At 42.4% G+C, this 26,940-nt stretch overlaps 1 protein-coding gene across 1 annotated transcript; it reads left to right on the forward strand.

Annotated features, from left to right (window-relative positions):
- The first annotated feature begins 4,798 nt into the window (after positions 1 to 4,798).
- Positions 4,799 to 25,387, forward strand: elk4 (ETS transcription factor ELK4). Its single transcript, XM_063215359.1, has 6 exons — positions 4,799 to 5,183; positions 8,733 to 8,948; positions 14,987 to 15,817; positions 16,782 to 17,027; positions 19,783 to 19,902; positions 20,201 to 25,387. The coding sequence occupies exons 2-6, from the start codon at positions 8,742 to 8,744 to the stop codon at positions 20,303 to 20,305; spliced, it is 1,509 nt and encodes a 502-aa protein (XP_063071429.1). The 5' UTR covers positions 4,799 to 5,183; positions 8,733 to 8,741; the 3' UTR covers positions 20,306 to 25,387.
- Positions 25,388 to 26,940: the final 1,553 nt, after the last annotated feature.

Raw genomic sequence — 26,940 nt, forward strand, 5'->3', positions numbered from 1 at the left:
TTTAGCATGTGAAAAAAAACGCTAGACAGAGCATTTGACCACAGTGGAGGCCTGCACTCTGCAAATCTTAAACTCATCTAGGTTTATACAGTATGTGTTGTACTGTATGATGAAAGATACAACAAATATTTAATCTTTATTTAAAGGTAGAGTGCATATTTCAACATGTTACTTCCACAATTCATGCTACCCTTTCAGAAATGCCCTGTCATGCAGATGGTACCACTGTCAATCCCATTCACTATATGCTGAAAAACATTATAACAACACCACTATGACATTTTCGAGAGTCTTAAGTTAGTAGGGTTATTTTTTTACAGCGCTTTTCCCTCAACAAGACAAAGTGCTTTACAATAATATGATTATATTATAGTAGGAAATAAGGGGAAAAGAGAGGGAAAAAATATACACTATAAAGTAAATTAATAATAAAACAGAAAATAAAATGCAGGTAAAATTGAAGGAAAGAAAATAGTTAAAATTAAACAGAAAGCTTTTAGTTGTCTTACATTCTTCCACAGAGGGTACAAATCTAAGATTGGTAGTCAACGCATTCCACAATTTAGGAGCAACTGCTTCAAAGGCATGGTCACCATAGGTTCTAGGCGAGTGTGTGGTATAGACAATAGATTTTGATCGTTAGATGTGCAACATGTCATCATGCATTGCATATAGATGACACGCTGATTTGAACCCGCTATCACGTGTGTCCAATACGCCTTTACAAGTTAAAGCGTGCTCCACAACGCCCTGTGACAGGTTAGGTTTAGGGATGGTTTTGGTTTAGGCACAATTTAGCTAGAAATTCGCCTAATGTTGCCGTTCTTGGCAAAAATAAAGCAGCAGAAACATTGCTTTACTGACAGGTTAGGTTTCGTCATGGGTGAGCGGTTAGGGCGTCAGACTTGCATCCCAGAGGTTGCCGGTTCGACTCCCGACCCGCCTCCTCCATGACTGAGGTACCCTGAGCATGGTACCGTCCCACCGTACTGCTCCCTATGGGGCGCCACTGAGGGCTGCCTCCTTGCACGGGTGAGGCATAAATGCAATTTCGTTGTGTGCAGTGTGCAGTGTTCACTTGTGTGCTGTGGAGTGCTGTGTCACAATGACAATGACAATGGGAGTTGGAGTTTCCCAATGGGCTTTCACTTTCACTTTTCACTTTAGGGATGGTTTTGGTTAGGGCACAGCCTTAGATGTGGGAGATGGTGGAGAGATGGTGCTGAGGATAGGGGGCGAAACAAGTCCACAGGCTAGACAGGTGCCTGCCCATAAAGACATTTGAATGTGAAAGGAAGGATTTTGAACTGGGAGCCAAAAGAGGCACCTACATTTGGGTGTAGTCAATAGGCTATATAAGTCAATATGTAATGAGACAATATATCGCACAATAACTTTTTTGGGCCATAATAAGTTATATTTGCGGGCTTCTTTGTTTTCCTCATCACTGTCTCTTTCTCTACCCAAGAGACTGAATACCGAGGCACATTTCATTTTCACTCAGTGCAATGAGGCTTAAATATTGGTGTACTTTTGATTATCTATCTGTCTGTCTGTCTGTCTGTGTATCCATCTATCTATCTATCTTGCACCCCCTGCCCCGACACTTTCAAAATTAGAAAGGGTGTATTCGCATTTTTATTACATTATCCCATTGTCATTAAATTATTTTAAAATGACCACGAGAAGGACAATCTTAGCATTTTTCGCAATCATTTCTTGGCCAATTTATCGTCCAGCAAATAGCGTTATTGTGACAGCCCTACTCTGGCCAAAATCCTACACACTCTACCTTTAGCTGTTGAATGTAACGACAAATATTGCACACCATACAGGATGGTAGAGTAACAATGTGCAGGAAATTCTGAATAAGTCAAAATACCTATCACATGTATACTATCAATGTATTGTCTCTCTCCTTTTGGGTGTGAGAGAAGTCATAAGACCTTGGTGTGGAAATCCTGAGTGCCAGGGTAGAGAATAGAATGCAGTGGGTTTGCAAGTTTGTGTCTTACTAAAAGGACCACACAGCTGAGCAGAAGTATGTGGGAGTGTACTGCGTGATGCTGGCTGCAGGGAGCATGGGCCCTGTTGGAAAGCTAGCTTGCTTGTTGGACTGGAATGTCTGGTTTTTACTGTGACAGACTGGCTGCTCCTGCCGTGTTCCATATGGGGACAGAATGGCTTTGTCTTTCTATATTGGCCTGAATGTAATGACTTTTTAGAATAGGAGGTTAAAGTGCAACCAATGTGTATATATACTGTATATCAATACATAATCCTTTTGTCCTAAATAATGCCCTTACCCCTCCTAAACGAAGGAATCAAGGGTAGCAGGACAGGGATCTAAGATGCATGCTTCTGGACAGCAAATATGCAGGGGGATTCCCTGTTTTTCTTTTTTTTTCACCAACAATTCACAATTCAGGCCATGTGTCTTGGCACGGCACAGAATCTTTGACCTTTCCTCATCTTGGATTGATTTAATTTTGGGTTGGGGTCAGGGTTAATCTATATAAACTGTTGCCTTAGTATACAATACTCTGCATGGTTGGTAGCGCGTTTATGTAACAACATGTAATGTGTTGTAATTACAGTGTATATCACACAATAACTTTCTACAAGCATGGTAACTTTTTTTTGGCCATAATAAGTTATATTTGCGGGCTTCTTTGTTTTCCTCATCATTGTATCTTTCTCTACCCTAGAGACGGAATACCGAGGCACATTTCACTCTGCAATGAGGCTTAAACCTTGGTGTACTTTTGACTATCTATCTATCTATCTATCTATCTATCTATCTATCTATCTATCTATCTATCTATCTATCTATCTATCTATCTATCTATCTATCTATCTATCTATCTATCTATCTATCTATTGTAATATTTTACAATACTCTGCATGGTTGGTAGGTAGCACATTCATGTAACAACATGTAATGTGTTGTAATTACAGCTTATATAGGCTACTATACACTGTAATTACAACATATTACATGATGTTACATAAATGTGCTACCAACCATGCAGAGTATCGTGATTGTTCAAACATGTATACAGTACTAAAATTGAAAAAAAAACCCTGATCATTTAGAAGTGGTCTCCTCATTTGTTTCACTAATTTTATCACTAATTATTAAACTCTATGTGCAGTCAAGTGGCAAAAACAAGCCCATGTTAAAATATGCAGTAGACCTATAGTAGAAATATGCAGACCTATGCCTACAGCAATGCCAGATCCACGGACAGATTACAATATTTCTCAATCATGTTGTTCACTAAATAGATGCAACATCACACAGGAGTAATCATCATCAAACATGTTACTTTTTTAAAAGTATTTTTTGGGGGCTTTTCACCTTTATTCCCGACAGGACAGCGAAAGACAGACAGGCCATGAGTCGGGAGAGAGAGACGGGTAGGGATTGGCAAATGACCCGGAGCGGAACCAAACCAGGGGTCATCGGCGAAGCAACCCAGTACCCTACCGTTACCCCCAGGCAGGGCCAACATGTAACTTTTTGTCATGAGACACGTACAAACTGGATTGATATAACAATAATCTTGCCAGATATTCCCTCTGCCTGTGCTTTTGAAACAGGTGAGTCCACTAAAAAGCCCTAATTAGGGGCCCTGCAGTGGCCATCCAGTAGGGCCCTCGTCTGCCATGCGGCCAACCTGGGTTCGATTCTCAGCCTGGGTCATTTGCCGACCCCTCCCCATCTCTCTCCCCATTCACTTCTCTCAAATTGTCCTGTCAATAAAGTCATAAAAGACAAAAAAAAGCCCTAATTAGAATCGGCTGTTGAATTGGCTGGAGCAAATATGTGGCAAATATGTTCTGCACCCTGGATGTCTGCCCCTGCGCCAGTCCCCATTCTTCTGCAAATACATGTCCCCTGCTGGTAGACAGCAAATCGATCTCTTTGGAGGAATTCTATCAAAGGACTATGTCAATTTTCTAAGCTAGGTCATAGGAGAGGTATGAGGTCATGTATGGTGATCCATATTTTACAACAGCAGCGTACACACAAAGACACAGACACACACAGACACACGCACACAGAAAAACGCACACAATGTAACTATAATAGCCTACATCCGTGTCTAATTTCACATAGTAAATTTCACAGAGCAGGTGGATTAATGAACAGACCTAGCCTCAGAGGGCCACAGGTCCCAAGGGGCCTGCCCTGGACAAACTGAGTGAGAGTCACATCCCAGTAGGCGTCTGAGATTGGGGGGGGACGGGTGCAAGGTTGAATCGACACCACACAGCCCTCTTTCACCCCATTCGCTCTTCGGACAGTCGGTCCAAGACTGTACATTCCAATCCAATCCACTCAGACTTTATACTTGAAACTTTATTTTCTTTATAATCCTTATTCTTAAATGTGGCTACACTTTATTTGCTCTTGTTGACACAGTGTAACAAGTATGTAACAATGCACTGAGTTATGATTAGGTGTAAGTAGGCTACAGCAGGCCTACAACACACCCAACATTTCCCCCTGGGAATCAATAAAGTTACTCTACTAAATAAAGTGTTTGGCTATCTTAAAATTGTATGAAGCTGCACATGATAATGCCACTGGCTCCAAATATAGACAGGCATTGCCTTTCTTTTTAAAATTTAAAGAGCACAATAAGCTACTTTCTTTCAGATGAGATGATCCAACATCCATTAAAAAAATAAAAAATAAATAAAAATCCCAATTGGCCTACAGTAGGCTATCAGAGCGGCTCTGGCATGGACAACCACCCGGTTAATTTTGCTACTTGGTTGCGCGGATTACCGTAGAGGAATTTGATTGAACCATCAAAATCGTTGTCAAAACTCAAAAGTAATCTCCAGATGTAAACGTTCTAGTCGAGCAGCTGAAGCGCGCCAAATGAGCACGGAGGGAGCTAAAAGCATATTTATGAAAATGCTCGCAAACAAAAAAGGAAGTGATCTCAGCAGGCTGTTAATTTCCTGTTCTGAGAGATTTGTTCCTGTACAATTGCCGAGGACTTGATGCAGCTTTTGTGGATTTATTTATGAAACAAACGTGCCAGCTGTTTCGCGGCAAAGTCTACTGCATTAATGCAGACCAGGGATTAAAAATGTAGCCACTTAGTTGACACTTTGCTTCTGTGGACTTCGCTGCTTAAAAATCGAAATCAACATCGGCAAGTAAGGTAAGAACGAAGACAGCCTTCGAGAAGTGTATTTCATGACTCTACCCACCGGGGCTATTTTGTCCTCAGTGTGCCAAATGTTACTGTTAGCAAATGATGTGTAGCCCGAATGTGAACTCAAATTAGCCACAGGAACAATTTAGCCACTTTCCCTAGCTAGCCATAAACAACTTTCTCACCAGTCCAAAATGCATCCAGCGATACGTAGCAGCTACAAGACAGCCATCACTTGTAGTTATGAGCTAGCTTGTTACTTAGATAACAAAGCAAGTTAAGGTAGCTAGCACATCCTTGCACGTATTTTTTACTTATGTTGTACAGTCAGTGATGTGTACTGTATGGCGTGGACAATGTTATAATTTGATGTTTTAACCCCATTTACACCATTCTCACAGCTCAAAGTGACACCGTAATTATAATGCAGATAATATACATGTATTAAGGTCTTCGCATTGATTGCATTTTAGAGCTCGTGGGTCTTCGTTTTAAGTCTCGTGCGTGTGTTAGAAGCTGCACAGCCTCGCAATTTTTGAAACAGTACACAGCACACTGTATCTAGCCTAGTCTGAAATTAATGTTTTGTGTTGTCTGTCAGTGTGTGGGAGGCGTGTTGTGTTTTGAGTTTTGCTGCCTCTTCAGCAGATGAGATGAGTCAGATCAAATGTAGCACAATTTTAAACACTCTCGCTGTCTGCATGCTTATTCTATAAACCAGTGCACATGAAACAAGAACAAGTAGATGGTAGGCCTATAACACGGTAGCCTATATTATTGATTACGCAATAGCCTACATGTTGAGACTTTACTGAAATGAAGAAAAAAAACCTGTAGCCTACTACCACCATTATTCACTGTTCTGAAAACAGTGCAATGGGATGTTTGATCATTCATGGTGTGAAATAAGCTCCTTATGGTTCTTTTCAAGTTCCTAAATGTGTGTGTGTGTGTGTGTGTGTGTGTGTGTGTGTGTGTGTGTGTGTGTGTGTTCATGTTCAGTGGAGTGTGCAATCAGTAGATTACTGATGAGTCTAGTACTAGCCTATAAGTCAGGGGGCGGGGAGTCTTTTTCATTCCAGGGGCCACTTCAAATTTTATTAAGTCCTCGAAGGGCCGTACTATGACCACAAACCATGACCTGGACAGGATCTGCACTTTAGTCCTACATTTAAGGCAGCCACCTTTATAACAGTTCTCAGCTTCACAAGGTCCCCTGAATACAAACCCCAACTCCGATGAAGTTGGGACGTTTGGTAAACAGTGCATAAAATCAAAATTCTATCATTTTCAAAACATTCAATCTATTCACTAGTTGGAGAATAGTGAAAAGACAACATATTAAGTGTTAAAACCTAGAAAAAAAATTGTTTTGGGGGACATATGTACTCATTTCTAATTTGATAAATCCAACACGTCTCAAAAGAGTTGGGACGGGGACAATAAATGGCAGCAAATGTCGAGGAAGACTAAAAACAAAACAAAAGACAACACTTAACAGTTAAATACATTAACCGATGAGATGATTTTTATATAAAAAACAGTGTTAATTCCTATCTTGGACATGATTTCACCAGCTTAAATGGTGGGTGTATTCCTTGTCATGTTTTGCAATGTTTTCCTTTCTGTAGTGCTTACAGTGTGACAGGTCTTGACCAAAAACCCACCATTTTATCACCTGCTGGTCCTTATGATGGAGTCAAACTGTTAAAACATAGTAGAGAATGCAATTTGACCTTACTATGTGGCAGTAATCGAAGATCTCCCTTCAAAATATAATGCATGAGTGGCTTTTCATGCTGTTTAAAACCCATTTATACCATTCAGCACTGTATTTAACTCTACAGATGAGTGAGAACATCTTAACCAATGCAATACTGCATCCGCATGCCATCATGGAGGCTGACTTTTGAAGCTAGCACTAACACAAGTTGGATGGTCCATTTTCACTGTAGCACAGGATGTGCAATGCTCTATTATTGTCAAAAAGAATGGACTTCTACAACTTCTGCTAACTTCTGTAAGCAAAGGACAGTTTCCCATGTCTTCCGGGTCTATTTCAAGTGAGCTCAGGTGCTTAGGAGAATGTTAAACCCCTGTATCATTTTCATGCATTAAGCATTCTTAATATGGTCAATTTTCAATAGCTCTAGCACTCCAGGAATTAGAGTGAGACTACAGCCAATATATATTTCATGATGTCATGAACCTATACAATGATTTCATTAACAAAAATGTGTCTTATATACACTCAATCGTGGTAAATCAAAGGGAATTCAAAAATGTATGTAATAACTATGGTAATTATTCCCTTTGCATCTTTAATTCTGAGTGACTCAGCCTCTCTTTGATGATCTTATACCTGGACACCTATATTGTCCGTCAGTACAATTCATTTTGAAATGTTCTTCTTTGTTGTTTTATCTTTTTTGGATGTTTACTAAATTTCACTGATCCCCGTCCCAACTCTTTTGAGACGTGTTGGATTTATCAAATTAGAAATGAGTACATATGTCCCCCAAAACAATATTTTTTCTCGGTTTTAACACTTAATATGTTGTCTTTTCACTATTCTCCATCTAATGAGTAGATTGAATGTTTTGAAAATGATAGCATTTTGATTTTATTCACTGTTTACCAAACGTCCCAACTTCATCGGAGTTGGGGTTTGTATATAATGTAATTGTATTGCAAATGTAATTTCTAAGGTTGCTTTACAAAACATGTCATATTTAATATGAAACTGCATAAATTATATCAGGGGCCAGATAAGACCGCCTCACGGGCCATAAACAGCCACTGAGCCGCAGGTTCCCCACTATAAGTGTTTGAGACGTGTAGGACGGTTGTCCTGACAGTCAGAGACAGACAGACGAAGATGAAGAGGGTGGTGCATGTTAGTGTGCACAGGAAACAAGACATAAAAAGATGAGTGCTACAGAGGACCCCCATGTCATCTGCACCGTGTGGTTGTGGTCTTCTGCACTTTGTGTCATCATACACACATACGTACTCTGCACCTTGTTGAAAGCTTGAGCTCTCAGTCTTTGGAATCTGGAACTCAAAACAGAATGAGCCCAATGCTCTTTTAGTGATCATGGCCACAGGCAAGGATTTTGGGTTGGGTACTACAGTAGGTCGGCGGATGGGGTCATCTGAGTTCAGTTCATCACATTGTTGTGTGCTTTATAGGGACACTGGAGAAAACATCAGCAATAAACAACACGCACAAGTCCCTTCTTGGTAGATTTGCTTACATTCCGTGAGACTGAGCTTCACATTGTGTTATGAGTACTATAAAACCACAAGTAAACACTTATGTGTGTTTGGTTTGCTTCTTAATTTCTTTATCATGGGAGATAGCATTCTCTAGAATTAGTTGATCTTAGTGGCCCAGGAGTTAAGCTTACCTTTCGCTTTTAGGGTATCATAATACACCTTCTCTCCTTCTTCTTCTTCTTCTTCTTCTTCTTCTTCTTCTTCTTCTTCTTCTTCTTCTTCTTCTTCTTCTTCTTCTTCTTCTTCTTCTTCTTCTTCTTCTTCTTCTCTCTCTAGCTGGATGCCATGGACAGCTCGGTCACCCTGTGGCAGTTCCTGCTGCAGCTGCTGCTGGATCGGAGCCAGGAGCAGCTCATCTGCTGGACCAACCAGGAGGGCGAGTTCAAGCTGCTGCAGGCCGAGGAGGTGGCCAAGCTCTGGGGCGCGCGCAAGAACAAGCCCAACATGAACTACGACAAGCTCAGCCGGGCCCTGCGCTACTACTACGAGAAGGTACTGTACCCGGCACTGCACTGCACTGAACCGCATGCTTGACCAGGGGTCACCAACGTGGTGTGGCACCTGTGAGCGCCGTGCAGCCCTTTAGCTGTGTGTACACCAGAAACAACTTAAGTAATACGAGTAGCCAGGGTTATTGAAGACGTTTCGCCATGAATTTGCTTTATTCGCTCTGGATGTGACATTGACATGTTTGATTTAGGTAATTACTTAACGGCTCTGGCTTGTCAGCCTGGGACATTTGGACATACAGTATGACCATTAGGGTGCATCAGATGCCCGCTATGAAAAGATAATGCCTTGGCCCTATAGTAAAAATTTTCTACACCCAGTAAAAACACACTGTGTAAAATATTTTGAAATTTGGATGAAGTCTACCGGGGCCACCAGCCCCATGAAAATGGAAAATAATGGTGATAGTCAGAATTTTGGAATAGAAATGGACATTTTGCTGCATAAAGCTACCCAATAAAAAACATATTGTCTCAGCTCTGTGATAAAAATGTTCTATGCACAGTAAAATCACTCTGTGTAAAATATGTTGAAATTTAGATGAATTCTACCGGGTCCACCAGGCCCATGAAAATACAAAATAATGGTGATGGTGATGGGCAACCTGGATTCCAAAGCTGAAGTCCAGTGCCACATATTCCAAATGACATACCTAGTTTTACCTTTCCAGTTAGGGCAATTGGACAGGTAAAACCAGGTAATTTGAAATCTGTGGCACTGGATTGTAGCTTTTGAATCTAGGTTTGCCATTGTCTTAAAACAGAGGTGGACAAACCGCGTGACACATTTGCCCCAGCCAATATAATGAAGCAGCTGAGCCTAATTACCACTTAAGCCAGGTTGATGAGGTAATTAGTGAGATCACCTGTATTGGGAGCACAAACAGAAGGAATATCTAAGCAGGTTGTGTATTCAGTCGATCCACTTACACAGACTTCAGTCTCAGGACAGACTGATGGTCAAACTGCTATATTTAGGCAAATTTGCTCTTTTGCAACACAATATCAATTCCTTGCTGCCTTGTACCACTGCTAGTATCAAGCAAGAGATTGCAAAGCTGCATGACTGTTATATTTGTGTGTTTCACCTGTGGGCCTACAATTCATGGAGGAACATCTGTACTAAAGCTGTGAATGTTCCTTGGAATGCCTAGGCTACAAAGCAGTCAATACAACTGTATTGAAGAGTGCCATTACTTCTTTATCCCATCGCCTGTGGTAGTATGTCACTTTACTCCATCAGATGAGTACCATAACTTAGCTGAGAGGCCCTTGGCAATGGACTCTGGACCTGGTGATACCCATGACATACCTAGAAGCCACTTAAGTACAGGTTTTGGGAAGCCACTCTTTCCAACATCACATACAGTTGTATTGTATGTACTCTATTGAACTACTGCAGGGATTTCTTAAAAAAACACAGGTCATTCCAAGGAGCATTCACAGCTTTAGTACAGATGCTCCACCAGGTATTAACAGCTACCTGTACAATCCTGTAGGCCCACAGGTGAAGCACACAAAAGTCATACAACTTCGCAATCTCTTGCTTGATACTGGCAGTGGGTCAGCTGGTTCATTATATTGGCTATATTTGGAATATGTGGCACTGGACTTTGGAATCCAGGTTGCCCATCATTATCACCATTGTTTTGTATTTTCATGGGCCTGGTGGACCCAGTAGAATTAATGTAAATTTCAGCACATTTTCCACAGAGTGATTTTACTGTGCACAGAACATTTTTTTATCACACAGCTGAGACAATATGCAGCAAAATGTCCATTTCTATTCAGGGCTGGACTGGGCGATAAATAGGGCCCGGGCACTTTTGGATTTAAGGGGGCCCCCTCATTATTATTAGTGCCGCAGAACTGACTCACCGGTGGGCCCCGCACCCTCATGGGCCCCTATTTTCAGTAAAAAAATTAAAAAACTGGGGGCCCACGAGGGTGCGAGGCTCACCGGGAAATGCCCGCCATGCCAGATGGCCAGTCCAGCCCTGTTTCTATCCAGGATTTTGACTATCACCATTATTTTCTATTTTCATAGGCCTGGTGGCCCCGGTAGACTTCATCCAAATTTCAAAATATTTTACACAGAGTGATTTTACTGTGCATAGAACATTTTTATAACAGAGCTGAGACAATATGTTTTTTATTGGGTAGCTTTATGCAGCAAAATGTCCATTTCTATTCCAAGATTCTGACTATCACCATTATTTTGTATTTTCATGGGGCTGGTGGCCCCGGTAGACTTCATCCAAATTTCAAAATATTTTACACAGTGTGTTTTTACTGGGTGTAGAACATTTTTACTATAGGGCCAAGGCAATATCTTTTCATAGGGGGCAACTGATGCACCCTAATGACCATTCCAATTGTTTTTTCCAAGCCGCATCAGAGCTCATTACCATAATATTAGCTTTTCTTTAAACGCTGAAATTTACTCTGTTCGCCCAGGTTGCTTCGCTCCAAATTCACTGTGGTCGCTTTATTCGCCGACCCTCCACAGAGAAATAAGGAGTTCCGTCATTGCGGTAGGGTAGGTCACTCTTGGGGTTCATATAGCTTTATAGACAGAGAATATGAGGTCTTCGCGTAGCCCTCAAATCCAGAGAGTCTGCAGACTCTTGTGCTAGGCTGTTGAGTAAAACAGACCTAACATGAGTCGTTAGGAAGGTGAGATTGCTTGGTGTAATAGATGTGCTGTGAGAATTCAAATGGTCTAACATCCTCAACAGAGGGGTAGAAACCTTATGACATTTTAGCAAATAGTTTATTACATGCTTTGAAGAAATTATTTGTAGGATTGCAATTGAGTTTTGCCTTTTATTTTAGTAGCATAATCTCCTGCCAGGATTAATATTGTAGGCCTAACCACCTATGACAAGCCCCGTAATACAAATCCTGCTTTTACTTTGCCTGCAGCATGCCTGAATATTGAAGTGTGTCACACCAGCTGTGCAGAAGACTGCATTGCAGAAGTCTTTCTACTCCATGCAGTGTTCGAGCCACTGAAAGGACTAATACCACTTTAATGCCTCAGCATGTTATCAGATTATGCATAATTTCAGGCTACTTCAGAGCAAATGTTTTGACTTCATGCTTTTCTTGTCTGTAGCTGTGCTATTCTCCTCCTCTATAGTTACTTTGAGCATTGGAATTGAGTTTGACATAAATACACCTAGTTGACAGTGAGTGCAAGTGGTAAAATCAGACTTGGGTAACTTATCAGTGTCAAAGTCCCTGATCTCTCGTCAGCGTCTGCGTGATAAGGAATGCTGATGTGTCAAGATGACTTGGTCATGTACTGTAGAACTAATAAAGCCTACTTGTATGTAGACTACCATGTACAATTTGATAATGGGTGAAGTGAGGTAAGCTGTTGGAAGGCAGCAGGTGCAGTTGATTTTGTTCTGAAGTCATGCCACTGTTTCTATAATCTGCCTGTATGTTGTACTATTGTGCATTTTTCATATCCTTGTATGACTGTGTTGGATCTTGAATCAAGCATGGCATTATGGTCATTACAGTGTAGAGCCTGTCAAGGGTCATATATTGAAGTCCAACAGTTTTTGAATTCTCTAATATACTGTGGTCAGAAGACACTCACAGTAGCTTTCATGCAGCCTCACGGTGCGCTTTAACAGAGGAACGCTTCACTATTGGTTGAAAAAACTTCACTGCCACAGTACTATGACATGACAGAGTCGTAGCCCCATATTGTACGCACTACCACCAGTGGCACTCTGTAATAGTCATTGAAAGGTGAAATAGGATAGTACTACTCCACTATGACATAACAGAGGGCCTTCAGTAATGCACTACGACTCGGTCATTGCCATTCACGTAAACAGCACATTTATAACACTGTGTTTTAATGGGTTAAGTAAAACACCAACTTGGTCAATGCCATTCTCGCAATAAAATTAAATTCTTCAAGGTTGTTTAGATGTTAAACTGGCAGCTCAATCATACTACCTTCTGCCTCTCTGCTGCTACACATTTATTTAAAGGGACTCTGTGTGAGATGTTTAGTTGTTTATTTCCAGAATTCATGCTACCCATTCACTAATGTTACATTTTTCATGAATATTTACCACCACCATGAAATTCTAAGTATTCATTATGACTGGAAAAATTGCGTTTTTCATACATGAAAAGTGGGATCTTCTCCATGGTTCGCCATTTTGAATTTCCAAAAATAGCCACTTTCAGCTGCAAAAATGATTCTACTTGGACCATACTAGAAAATATGTGTGTATTACCTAGTAAAAGTTCATGTAAAGATCAAATTTGGCAATAGGCAGCCCCGTTTCAATGAGCAGCATAGTTGCAGTACCTTTTATGACCATTTCCTGCACAGTGTCCCTTTAAGCTAGCTAACACAAAGTGACTAATGTGTACTGTATGGAGCAAGACTTTTCTGAGTTCAAAAACCATAGTCACCACCTTAAAAAGCTGGCAAGATGCTTTTCTCTTAAACAACCAGGCAGTTGGTGGGGTTTGAAGGGTCAAGGCCATTTAAACAGCTTCATATTTGCACCCTGTTGCACTCTCACCCCGTCCATTTCCTCTCTGAGTGTGTGTTGTGTGATTGTCCCTCCAGTGTGTGTGTGTGTGGAAGGAAAGGCTAGTGTGTGGTGGGGGGGGGGGAAACGAACAGTGGGGGAGGACCAGGGTGGGGCAGTGTCAGCGTGGTTTCCTCTCTCCCCCTCACATTCCACTGAGCTGCTGGAAGCCGCCGCGTGGTGCGGCCGTAATTGCAGGTTGCTTCTCCGTGGAGGGAGCCTGCGCCACGGGCAGGGATGTCTGACAGTCTGGGTGGAGGGCCGCAGAGAACAGGGGAGTCTTTCTGTCTCCTCAGAGAAAACGGCTGTGGGCACTGTACCGCTTCACTTGCCTCTCACGACAAAGACTTGAGTCAGGAGGACTGCCAATCTTAGATGTCAGGTTGCACCTTAGCAGTTCTGCAGTATTCTCTGACCTGAAGTTGTGAAATTCATTATGCTCGGAAGAAAATGTAGAATCAGTCAAAAGAGCCAAGCAGGCACCATGCAGCGTAAACTATGGCAGTCGAGCTCCACAGTACATTTCTGGTTGAGTACATTTGACTGTTTTCCCACCTGCTCAGTTTCTGTTCACGTCTACTCATTTCTGTGAACGTTTGTAAGCCCCTTATTGAATGAAGCCAGAGATTTGGGCCGGCAGTTGATTTTCAGACCTTTGCCACCACAACAGTGCTATTGTCAGCCGTCAAGAGCGGCTTCAGCTAAGCCACTTTTGCCACACACAGCATTACAGTATTAACCGGAGTGGCGTCCAGACAGACAGACGTAGAAAGCAGACTGGCACCCATACAGTGGCATCTGTTGACGCCAGAAAAAGCCGTTTCTCACGGCATTTAGCTCACACCACAGATGCATGCTCAGTGCATAGCTGAGATGCTGAAATGCCACTTCCCCACAATACAAAAGCCCTTACATAGTCTGTGCTTTAAATTTGCTTTTTGTTTTTGATACATTATGAATAAATGACAGTTATAAGGCTCTTTATGGAACCATTGTGCACTCTGTCTCTAGATTATTTTTTTAGGCTGTAGTTCAGGAGAGCATTGTGCCGTTATTTGACAATCCTTCTGATTGTTGCCATTCCAGTGGTTGTCAGGGTAATTGGATGAGACGGTGGATTTGAGAGCAGGCGGAGCTGCCGGAGCTAGCAGCTGTATATTTAGCTGATGTGTGGAGAGAGAGAGAGAGAGAGAGAGAGAGAGAGAGAGAGAGAGAGAGAGAGAGAGAATGAGAATGAGGCAGGGGAAGACATGGCATCTGGTAATGACGTTAGCTCTGCTGTCCCACGTAATGACTGCTGCTAAATCAAGCTCTTCCTCCCTCTCTCTCTCTCTCTCTCTCTCTCTCTCTCTCTCTCTCTCTCTCTCTCTCTCTCTCTCTTCCTCTCTCGCGCACACTCACAGACAACTCTCTCATTCGCTTCCTCCCACTCTTTTGTCTCGCCCTCTGACAGAACATCATCAAGAAAGTCAACGGCCAGAAGTTTGTGTACCGCTTCGTCTCCTACCCGGACATCCTGAAGGGGGAGCCCCTGAGCCGAGCCGAGGGAGCTGGGGAGGGAGACGGCCTGGGTGTCCCAGGGAGCCCCAGTGGTTCGCTGCGGGACAAGGAGAACAGCGACAGCGGAGGAGCAGGATGTCTGGAGAAGGCTGGAAGTGTTGCCGTGCTCGGGGCAGCCGCGGCGGCGCAGGCTAAGGCCACCGGCCGCAACGACTACATCCACTCGGGCCTCTACACCACCTTCACACTGACCTCGCTGCAGTCCGGCACGCAGCTCTTCAAGTCCATCAAGATGGAGAACCCGGGAGAGAAGCTCATGGCCGAGAAGAAGGGCACCCTGGAGCTGAGCCAGCCACAGCCACAGATACAGCACACACTGCAGCAGCAGCAGCAGCAACCGCCACAGCAGCAGCTGCAGTCATCCGCCCCGTCTGTCATCCGCTTCGGGACCATCCCAGGCAGCCGTCCACCTGCCACAGGCTCCCCTGTGGACACCAAGCCCAAACCCCTGCCACTAGCCTCCCTCACACAGTCCGTGGTGCACCCCCTCCAGGCCCTGACTGCTGCCGGCAACGTAGAGGTGGCCCTGACGCAGACCACCACCGGCTCCTTTGAGGACACCCTGGTCACCGCCGCCGGCTCCTCATCCGTCCCCATCTTCAGCCTGACGGGGATCCACTCCGGCTCGTCCTCGCCGACCAACACGGTGCCGGACTCCAGCCAGGAGCTGGTCATCGACAGCGACATCGAATCCTCCTCTCAGACATCGGATATACAGAGACAGGTAAGGTTGAGCACAAGTAACTCCTCGTTATGCTTCCATACCAAGAGGACAATACAAATCCTTAGCACAGCCCTGTCCACATTCAGGTCCAGTAAAATGCAAGGTCCCTGTTAAGCACAGATATCAATTACATGATGTTGTCAAGCACAGCGTAACCTCTTACTGCAGCAGGGGTCGCCGGCGACCCTATTCACTTGATGAAAATGCTTAACTACACCATAACAACATTGCTATGACATTACAGAGAGCCATAGTGCTGCGCTAAGTTAAAGGGTAATGTCTGCCAATTTCGACATGTAGTTGCAATGCTCATACTACCCTGGTCTTGTCAGTACCTGAGGTTTTTTTTTTTTCCTTCAGCCTTTTACGAGATCCTTCAGCCTTTTACGAGATCCTGGTCATTGTAATGGGGGCAGGTGTTTGTTTACATTTGAAAAAAAAACATCTTGATTTATTCCCAATAACATCCAAAAGGTTATGCAACATCAGCAGACAACTAGCAAACAGCGATACCTTTTGGTATAATATTTGGAGTAGGCCTATGTTTAGAAAGTTTTTATTGCCCCCAGTAGAATATCTCGGAAAGGGCTGAGTCGAAAAATGCAGCATCACCGGGTACTGACAAGTCAAGGGTAGCGTGCAACAGCTTATTGAAATTTGCAGAAATTATCCTACAATGATTGCATTAGCATGCACTTTTCACTTTCACTACAACACCAGAAACATTTTGAATTGTTTATTGGAAAGGGCCATATTTTAAGTGATCCTTACCTAAATTGTCCTTATCCCCTGTGATATACAAGACCTTAAAACCGGTCCATGCACTTGTAATTTGTAATATGATATGCACTTTGTAATTCATATAGTGTATTGTGGTTTATACTCAAATACTTCATACACCTACGATTTGTACACATCTACAGTGTGCTAACCGGTCCTTCCCTTCCTCCATTCTTTGGCACAGGGACAGTCCTCCTCCAGCGCTCCCCAGAGCACAGGACAGGGGCAAGGGCAGGGAGGAGGAGGAGGAGGAGGAGGAGGGGAGGCACAGCTGTCCCTGGTACGCGGCGGGCCCCAGAGCGGCAAGGCTCGAAAGCCCAAAGGCCTGGAGCTGATGCCCACGCTGGTGGTGACCAGCTCTGACTTCAGCCCCATGGGCCTGTCCAGCCCCTCACTGCCCACCGCCTCACTCACACCCGCATTCCTGCAGGTAAAGGCAATTGTGCACTCTGCATAATGTACAAACACACGCAAGGGCATGTACCGTATTTTTCGGACCAAAAGACGTATATAAAATCATAAAATATTGTCAAAAACTGCCAGAGCGTCTTATAAGCCAGTGCGTCCAATGGGTGAAAAAAATCATGGCCACGAGACTCTGTCGATATTTTAGAACGGCTTCGGGGGGGGGGGGGTAATCAAGAGCGTCGCGGGGTAGGCTGTGTACAGTAGCCAGGTTACAATGGCACCTGTTAAGAATGACCTCTCTCTCTCTCTCTCTCTCTCTCTCTCTCTCACTCTCTCTCTCTCTCTCTCTCTCTCTCTCTCTCATGCGCGCATTGCAAGCTGTTGCATATTATTTGCTCGATGCAGAGTTATGATGGCGTATGCGCTCTCGTTGACATGGTTGTGTGAGCATGGTTGCATGCATTCGCAAGACGTTATTGCCGTAAAGCATGTGAAAAGCGTGGAAGGGCCGTTGACTGGTATTTCAGTGTCCTTGACTGAAACAAGTATCAAGACTCCACACTTCAACATCCGTTGCGATCGGCACAACAGTGATTCTTATCAGAAGGCTACTGTGCCTACGCACAGACCCTATAGTTAAATTAATTAAATCAGAGAAAGATGTTTGCTACTGTGCGACAACACTACCACTATTTCATGACTGCATACACGTCTTCGTCATGGATGAATGGGCAACTATATTTTTTCCCAGCCAGGATTGCACTGAAAAGTAGGCTACTCCTGTTAAAAAAGGGCACGGGTGTCCGACGCTGTGCCTGCGCGTGTATGTATGTGGGAGGGAGGAGAGGAGGGAGAGACGCGGAGCATAGGAGAGATGAGGGTCGCGACTCCTGAAAAAGGCTACCAGGCGATTCTTTTTCAATGTTCTATGAATCTGTTGCTGGATAGCCTACATTAAATGTGTTTAAACGTTTTCTTTGAAAAAACGTGTAAAATTTAGTGATGGCTTCATGTCATAGCCTACTTTAAGAAACTGCTCGAAAACTCGGCAACGTTTGATATAGCATGTATTCGGCCACTTATGTTATTTTTGTGCCTTCTTAACAACAACAGCATTATATTAGTTATGAAATTATGAAATTAGTTATGAAGTGTGTCCTATGATGCAGAGCGTCTTGTGTGTGAAAAAAGTCACGTTGGTGGTGCATCTTTTCTCCCAGTGCGTCTTTTGGTCCCGAAAATACGGTAGGTACTGTACACATGCATGCATGCATGTGCATGCATACACACACACACACACACACACACACACACACACACACACACACACACACACACACACACACACACACACACACACACACACACACACACACACATGCCTCTGATCACACAAGGCTGCAATGTGTTATCGAGGCTTCTTTTGTCATGATGCTGTGCCATTAAAATAGTGTGGAATCAAGATGATAGAATCAAAGTAATACAAGTAATAACATTAGAAATTCAATTATTTTCATTATACCAACTATTCATTAATAATCGGTTGAAGATGTCTATTACTGAAAATTCAAAATTGCAGACAAAGAGAAGATCCACATTTTTTATGTGTGAAAACTGTAATTTTGAATTTTGAGTCATAATGCATACTAAGATATACTTAGATACTTAGATGGTGGTGGTAAATATCAATGAGGAAGATCACATTTGTGAATGCAATGGGCAGCATAAATTGTGGAAATAAATTACTAATGAAAATATTACATATCGTACTCAACCTTTAACAACTTTCACAAATAATTGTAGAATTATGTTGTCCAGATATTTGCATCCTTTGCCCAGGAGATGGCAGTGTTGCTGCTCTGTAGATTTTGTCTTTAGAGAGCTCAACAGAGACTCATTAGGGTTGGAGACACTTTAGTGGTACAGATAGGAAGTGCTTTTTAGTCATGTGCAGGTTAACACGCAACTTGGGTCTGTTAAACATGTTTAAGTGACACCCTTTTAAGCTGCATAGAGAGTGTGTTTGTCTGATAATAGTGTTTTGGTTTGTCATGCTCCTTATATGAGATTAAAATGAGTAGTAAGAGTAAACTCCAGGCCTGACTCTGGAACAGGGGTTTCCTTAAGAAGGGCTGCGTGCATCCTGATGTGATTTAGCCACAAGTCTCCTTATTTCATTTAACTCATTAGTGTGACACAATGGCCACGTTTGACCAAAACAAATGACCCCGGATATGACCTCATCTGGTCACATCATGTGACGACAGAAGCCTACTGGTTTGGCCACCTTTACTTTGTTGTCTTTTCTTTTCTTGTCATCCCCTTTTGTACTAAGAATTTACTATTGAATCAGCCATTCAATACGGATGGTTTAAGTCAATGTGAAGTTATTTGGGGTGAGTCTGAATGGCATTGTTTGGATTTTTGCCTTTGGTCAACTAGTTTTAAAATACCTTTGCTAGCCTTAGGCTGTCCTTCTCCAGCATCAGTGAATGCTGTGCATACTAGACCCCGCTGAACTTGATGTGATGTCGGCCATTTATACTGTATGAGCTTACCCACATGTTTATTAGTATGTTCAAGTGATACTTTCTTTTTAAATTTGTTTTTACATACTGGGTTGGTATTGAATCTCTGTCCGTCTGTCTTTTGGTGTGTCTGTCAGCAGTGTTTTGGCTCACCTGCAGGCGGCGTGACAAAACAACATCATGTTTATTTAACGTTTGGGCCAAGTTGTAACCTCTGATTGCGCTTGTGTTGTGTTGTGTTTCCCTCAGACCCCCACACTACTGCTGACACCAAGCCCTTTCTCCAATATTCACTTTTGGAGCACGCTCAGTCCGGTCGCTCCTCTCAGTCCTGCTACTCGCAGACAGGGCGCCAACACCTTGTTCCAGGTTGGTTACTAATACATACGCCTGCAAAATATATGCACACTCATGCACACACTCCAGACAGCTTGCATACAGGAGGAAGTGTTTTAACAGTCTACATTTCAGCTCTTTCTTACCCATCTACATCATAGCACTCAGACTGTTCTAGAAGCACCCTAAACCCATTTCTTATTCAATTTCCACAGTCACAATGACATTTCGCGTTTGTGTTGCACACCACACTATTCTATAAGCACACTGAGCTAATTTCTTGTGCAACTTCCACTGCTGCAATGAATTTGTTTTGTCTTGTGTGTTGCAGTTCCCCTCCGTCCTCAACTCGCAGTTCACCATACCCAGCCTGCACAGCAACCTGGATGGCACCATTACACCGGGGCCCCTCTCGCCGGACCCCCCAAAGACATAAGACGACCCGCTGTCCACAACCCTCCTACCACATCTCGACCATCCAAAGACACACTTCAATCATTCTCTTATTGACCCCCTCCTCTTGTCCCTTCATCTACCTGCACCATCCTAAAGGGAAACGTGCTGAGCTGAGTCTCGTGTACTGTAACTTCACCATCCCTGGAAAACCCCCGTAACGTTTTTCACTACCTTGGACCCCTACTACTCGGCTCTTCGAATCCCAAACGGTTCTGTTCTGGAGAACCAAAATCAGGGTTAGGCATCTGCCATGGCCATTTGATTTCATTTGCTCGTTTGTTTTGAGACGGCACTCAAGAAACGGAACCTCACCATTCTTGGATTCCGATTGGTGGAGTGAGGTGACTGTTCTGTTGTTTTCCCCGCCCTCTCTCTCTCGCTCTCTGACAAACGCTCCTCTCCATGTTGAGAGATGCACAGGCTCCTTCCTCAGGAAATAAAAACTAACTACGACCTATGACATTAGAAAGGAGCTTTTGGTGAGTGGTGAAGATGCTGTGTTGTACGACCTTTGGAGGTTAACAGAATGCACCAATCAGATGAGTGGCAGTGCCTCGTGCGGGTGACATAAGGATCGTCCTTACACGTTAGAAGAACTCTTCGAGTGGCCTTTCATGGATGCAGCTGAGCTGAACTTGTCCTTGTTAGGAACGGTTTATTTAAGGGGGAAATTTTTGTGTTCTGTTTTAAAATTATGCCCTTGTTATGCACCTGTTGGTATGACTAAGGCAGACCACTCTTGATGACCTTTTAATGTTTTTGTAAGAGAAACATGTTTTGTTTGCTTGTTTGTTTTCCCCCTGGGGTTCAGTCAGTGGTGACCTTAAAGTCAAAACCTTTTGAACTAATACCTAATTGTGACCTTTTCTTCTTTGAACCCTCCTCCCCCCACAAAAAAAACCCTGCATTGTGTTGTGACTGGCGATAAGGTGGCATCTGTGTCTCACGACAGATTACAGATTGGCTTGAAGAAAGTGGCATTTTGCCATTAATTAAGCCAGAAAATGGCCTCTTAGACAGATAACCCCTCCTGAATTAACACCAATTGGATATGAGCAACTCTGGCAGTAGGACTGCTCTCTCAGTGCGCTCTTTGACGGTCCAATGTCATAGCTTTTTACAGTTGTGTCCTGTACAAAAATGACTTTGATCGAAAGGAAAAGTGGAGTTCTGGAATCATTTGCACTTTGGTATAATCAGTAGGTAATAACAGGGAAAGCTGAGACTGTTAACAGCGCAGGATTATATGGATGGCTGCAGGGAAAGTATTTCTTAGTGTGTGAAGGCAGGTCTTTGGGACGGCTGATCATATGTGGAAACATAGCGTTACTACTACAGTAGCTTATTGCATGGATGTTTGCAGAGCTTGGTGTAGGACACTCCTTCCCTTGACATTGTTTGGCATGCAGTAGAATGAGATTAACTTTGGTGGAAGACATGCAATAGTTAATTCCATTGATTCCATCCATGAAAGATAAATATTTACTCAAGAGCTGGATTATTTTGAAGAAAGAAAGTTTTAAGAATGGTTGAATGTGATTACGGATGGCTTGGTGCAATGAATTCTTTTGAGGGATCCTTGTAGTAAACTATCCTACCCTTGGCCCTAGACTCGGAGCTGGATCACCTGCTTTGACCTGAGCTGGCCTCACCCCTCCCATAGAGACAATAAAGGAGTTTATTCAGACACTCTAGTGTACAGTAGTTGCTTCAGGGATCAGACAGTGCAGTTATGTATAAAGAGTCTTGTTTTGCAGCTTAGTCCACATGAAACCTGCGGTCTGCACTGCAGCCATGCCTGCCATTGTGCCAAAGCATCTCATTGGTCGCTCGTTTTGCAGAACATCAGTAGCTTCTGTGGCCCTTGGTGTATTTGTAATTTTAGACTGCCGTCTTTCATGGACATAAGGATCTTAGTCACAGGTAAATTGCCACCTCTTATAGGATTATGAAAGCACTTCATCCAAGAGAAGGCTTCTCTTTTTCGCTCCTTGAAACATGGATTGTATTTGTAACTCAATCACCTCTCTGTACTACTGGCCATAGAAAAGTGCAGTCCCCTACCTCGATCCCTAGGCTTTCTGCCCTTGAGTCGGACTGAAGGAGAAAGCCATGCTTCAAAGACAAACTTCACCAGCACTTAATCGCTACTTGTAACTGGAATCCATGTCATAGTTGTAGGCACTTATCTAATCTTTTTTTATTTGAACATGTAACCTTCTAATCACTTTTGATTTTGTGTGTCTGTGTATTGAAATGAATTCCGATGTGACTTACCTTCTCCTCAACCCCACAGTCCTTCAAAACTACGCACACAAAAAAGAGCCCTCCTTGTCCTGTTGTTGTGATGGCACAGGGGGCCGACCACTTTAGCCTAGACGAAAGCCGACTGTTGACTCACACAGTCTGGACCAAGCGAAGAGCAATCTGTTTCCATGGAGGGTGGGAGATGGTCTGACCCAACTCTGCAATTTAAATTAATTGGCGTTCCGAATTCAAATTCAAAGTGTTCAAATTCAAAGCATGACTTAATGTGTTGCCAAAGCATACAAGTAACAAGAGAAAAGTGTGAATAGTGTTACCATAACCAATCAATAACGGACTCTGCGGATGAGTTCTGCGTCACCACTCTCAACTGTTTACTGATTGGCAGAACCATGAGCGAACCGAGCTAGGAGGGTTGGGCCAGACTATGTACGGAGGCAAAATCTTTGGGTGGAAGTGCGTAGGATGGCGTCGCCAGGCTGGCCGACCACCTCATAGTTAATTATTTAGTTATCTGAGTTTACAGTATCAGGCTGTATTACGTTGTACTTTCCAGAGAATCAAGATGAGGTTGTTGAGTTGTTCCCTTCATGCTTGGTCCTTGTGCCAGAATAGTTTTTATCTGAATCACACTCCCACTCAAGAAAGAAATAATCTCAGGTAAATGGTCATGTCATGTGTTAGGTTCAATTACCAGCTAAGGGAATATTCTCTCTCCTGGAGGCAAGCAAAGCTCTTAAGGGATAAGCTTTGTTTTGCTCTTCTTCGAAGCCATACATACCTAGTTGACAGAGTTTGCAATTCACAGCCTGGTCCACTGAGATTGGTGCTGTACAGCAATTGAACACAAACGCTGGAATGGAAAGGCCATGTATAAATGGTGCCTTATTTTGCAAGTTGGATGTGTTTGCCCAATGAGATGGGGGCAGTAGGCCGTGTACTCTCAGTCAGAAAGAAGATGATTGCAATTGATACAAAATGGATAGGGAATGTTCTGGAATGTTATTTTTTTCCTATACCCCTTAGTATGCACATTATGCTGTTTTCTCTAGGAAATGAATTTAAAATTGCATTACAATGGGATTCTCAATGGGAGCTTTTTTTTTTTTTTTTTTTTTTTTTTAAAGGCAGATCTATTGTAGTATTTTAATCTTTTAGAAATATGTATAAATATGTTTTTAAAATTGACTTTTGGAATTTGCAAATACACCATGTTATTTTGAACATTTTTCCCCAATGCTTAAGCCTGTGCCATCGCCCTTATGTCCTCTGATCTGTAACCTTTCGTCTGGGCTGTGGCGTCCCGGGCTTCTCCACAGTACACTGTGCAGTGTTAAATCAACACTTGCAGGGTCAAATGTAACACCCATGGTGTTGGTTTTACTGTTTAAGCGTTGAATTGACTCTATAAAGTGTCCTGTGCATTGTCTTTTTTGTTCTGGGGTGCCTTTCTCAAAATCATAGTAATTGATAACTACGTTAGCTACTTTGTAATGCAATTTCCCATTGACAACTACCCAAGTTGCTAAGTGGCTAACAACCACGCTTTCGAGAAACGCACCCCTGGTCTTTACTTATCCCTTTGCCCTGTGTGCCACTAATGTGGGTGAGGCATCAAGGCCTCTCCTTTCTCCTGTGCCCACTGCCTATACTATAATGAGGGTGGGCATGATTGTCATGTAATGATGTCATGAATGCAGTATGCTAACAACTCCCAGTATAGCAAACGGTGTAATGAGGACTGTTGGTTTTTTATACGTAGAATATCTGTCTTTTTCTTCTGTGTAATTTTGGTGTAGTCTTCTCTATTCCCTTGCCTCTTTGAGGCCATTGTGCCCAGATGTCTTTGCGTTTGTCTGTTTTGTTGTTTCCCTGTCAGACCAGTCAGATATGACCAGTCAGTGGACCTATCCTTTGTGACACTGAAGGTTGGAAAGTAGCAGCCTAACTGAACCAAGCTAACCTATTGTACAGTATTTTAATCTTGTTGATGCTAATGTGGTTGACAGTATTGACACTTAAAAATTCTTGTTTGTCCAGCAGAAAGCTGCATAAAAATTCTTCATTTTAAAACCACATATTTTCTGTTAAGTATCGCTTGCATACTTCTTCAGCAGTGCCGAATGGTGGTGGAGTTGTATCCTGGGAATTAGTGATAAAATCTGATGAAATCTTTTGTGTTATCTTTTGAAAAGATATTTTCATACATCCCGCTTTGATTTTAAAGAATAGTCTATGCACAAAATTCTTTGTGCTGCACATTTAGGGAGGGTACTTCTAATAACGTTTAGAGAAATCCCTTCAGACTTTAAACAATTCAAGCTCTTAACAAATGTCTATTTTCTCTCGTAACTTAGATTTCTATGCTAGTTACATAGTGCGAGAGGGATATGCTATATTTTATTTACTATAGTTTTGATAAAATAGAGTTACCAGACATCTGGTTTTTGAAACAGATTCAGGTTGGTACAGACATAAATATAGGTCTGTGGGCCATACAAACTATAAATTGTTGCCTTTTTCCTTGTGTGCTAAACAAACCCAGAAAAATCGTTGATGGTACCAATGTATATACATATATGCCATTGCTTTAAAAGTCAACAGCGCTCGCAAAACATACATTGTCAAAAAAGAACAATTATATTACTGTTGTTGGACTCAAATGTTTAAATGCAAAAAATGTTTACAAGCTTAATGTTAATTGGAGTGTTTGTTGTGCTGTACATAAAGGTGGAGTGGTAAATCTGTATGTTGCAATCAAACAGGAACTACATTAAATATGATCTTTGTCAACTGAGGTTGTGCAGCCCTTTACTACCATTCTAAGGAATAGAAGTGTAAATGGTGAAACATAAGCATGTGTGCAAAGTGTTTGTTGAACTACAGTACGCTGCAATTAGGTTTAGTTTCTGATTACATATATTAATTTAACCAGAGTAATGTAGCATTATAATCACATGGTAGGCATGATGAATCATGCAGTGTTCAGAGCTTTTTAATTTTTTTTAAATGCTGCAAAGAAGCAAAAGAGCTTACACAACTATGTAAACTAGTATGCCGTTGGCACTATGCACATGGCATTCTACCTTTATATCAGATTGCTTCTCTAAAAATGTAGAAGACAAAGGATGCCACTACACTCTACTGTTACTTCAGTACTATTCTATTACATACTGTATGCTGTGCTGTTACATGAGGCAGTTGCAGCACAAAGAGTTTTTGTGTTCCTTCCCTTCGTTCTTCAGTGACATGGCAGGTATTCTAGAACACCTGTAGGCAGGGCCGGCGCTGACTGCTTTCGATGGGTCCAGGACCCAATACATACAATGTAATGGGTACCCAATTCTGCCAACGTCTGCACACAATTCAGGCACTTTAGATGCTGACCATTGAAATGCATTGCAAATGCAAGTTCTGCAATTACATTGTAGAACTAAGATAGAGGAATGTAGGAAGTTGGGAGATATCACAACACAAATGTCACATCCAGTGGATCTTTAGAAAGCCTACATACATTATGTTAAATAATCTTTTTCCAGTCAGTGGGCCAGGACACATTTAGCCTATTTCTAATAAATTAAAGTGATGGTAGGCATGTGCTGGAGATGCATGCTAAGATGTCCTAAAATGGGCCGGAGTGCTATTGATACAAACTTGATCACGCTTACTTCGTTACATGAAATGAGATTTTCTTTTGGCAATTTTGTTTTGTTGAACCTCATACCCATAAGCCCTGGTAGTATTGGGTCACCCATGAAGTGAAAAATGTTGCCTGGTCATCATATCATATAGCCTACTTGCAGTTATGGAAAAAGTTTCTGACACCCTGTGGATGATTAATTGATGGGCATGTGGATGTTATTTTCAGAAAGTACTATTCAATGGCTGACCAGGCATATTAGATCTTGATAGAGACCATAGTGTCTTGGTTGCAAAAATGGCTCAACTTGAGTCTACTAGAGGTGGACACACAAGTGTTTGAAAACAAGATTAATTAGGACAAGGCAGAATGGCATTTGCAAAAGAAGAATATTACAATTGTCAGCTCACTCACAGAAATGAGAATTTAATGACACTAACTGTTCAATGCAAAGAATGCAAATAGTGCATTCAGAATCCTTCACACATAACATGGCAATTGCACCTATGGTATGTTGTTTTAACAAATTATAATGTGTGAATTATAATTTTCAAAATCTCCATCACTATTATCATAATCAGCCAGGTTGGGCTATTATATCTAGTCTTCCAAAACCCAGTCATGAAGAGATTCAGTGTTTGCGCTATAGCTGTATAGAAATCATGGCGAATGATAAATGATGAAGTTGAATTTAGGAGCTGTTTGCCATT

The sequence above is a fragment of the Engraulis encrasicolus genome, chromosome 14 (assembly GCF_034702125.1).
Source record: "Engraulis encrasicolus isolate BLACKSEA-1 chromosome 14, IST_EnEncr_1.0, whole genome shotgun sequence".
NCBI lineage: Eukaryota > Metazoa > Chordata > Actinopteri > Clupeiformes > Engraulidae > Engraulis > Engraulis encrasicolus.

Excerpts from the sequence above, each read along its gene's own strand:
- elk4 (XM_063215359.1), top strand. The coding sequence starts at position 8,742 with ATGGACAGCTCGGTCACCCTGTGGCAGTTCCTGCTGCAGCTGCTGCTG. Across the intron at positions 8,949-14,986 it reads TGCGCTACTACTACGAGAAG|AACATCATCAAGAAAGTCAA; the intron begins GTACTGTACCCG and ends GCCCTCTGACAG. Across the intron at positions 19,903-20,200 it reads GCGCCAACACCTTGTTCCAG|TTCCCCTCCGTCCTCAACTC; the intron begins GTTGGTTACTAA and ends TGTGTGTTGCAG.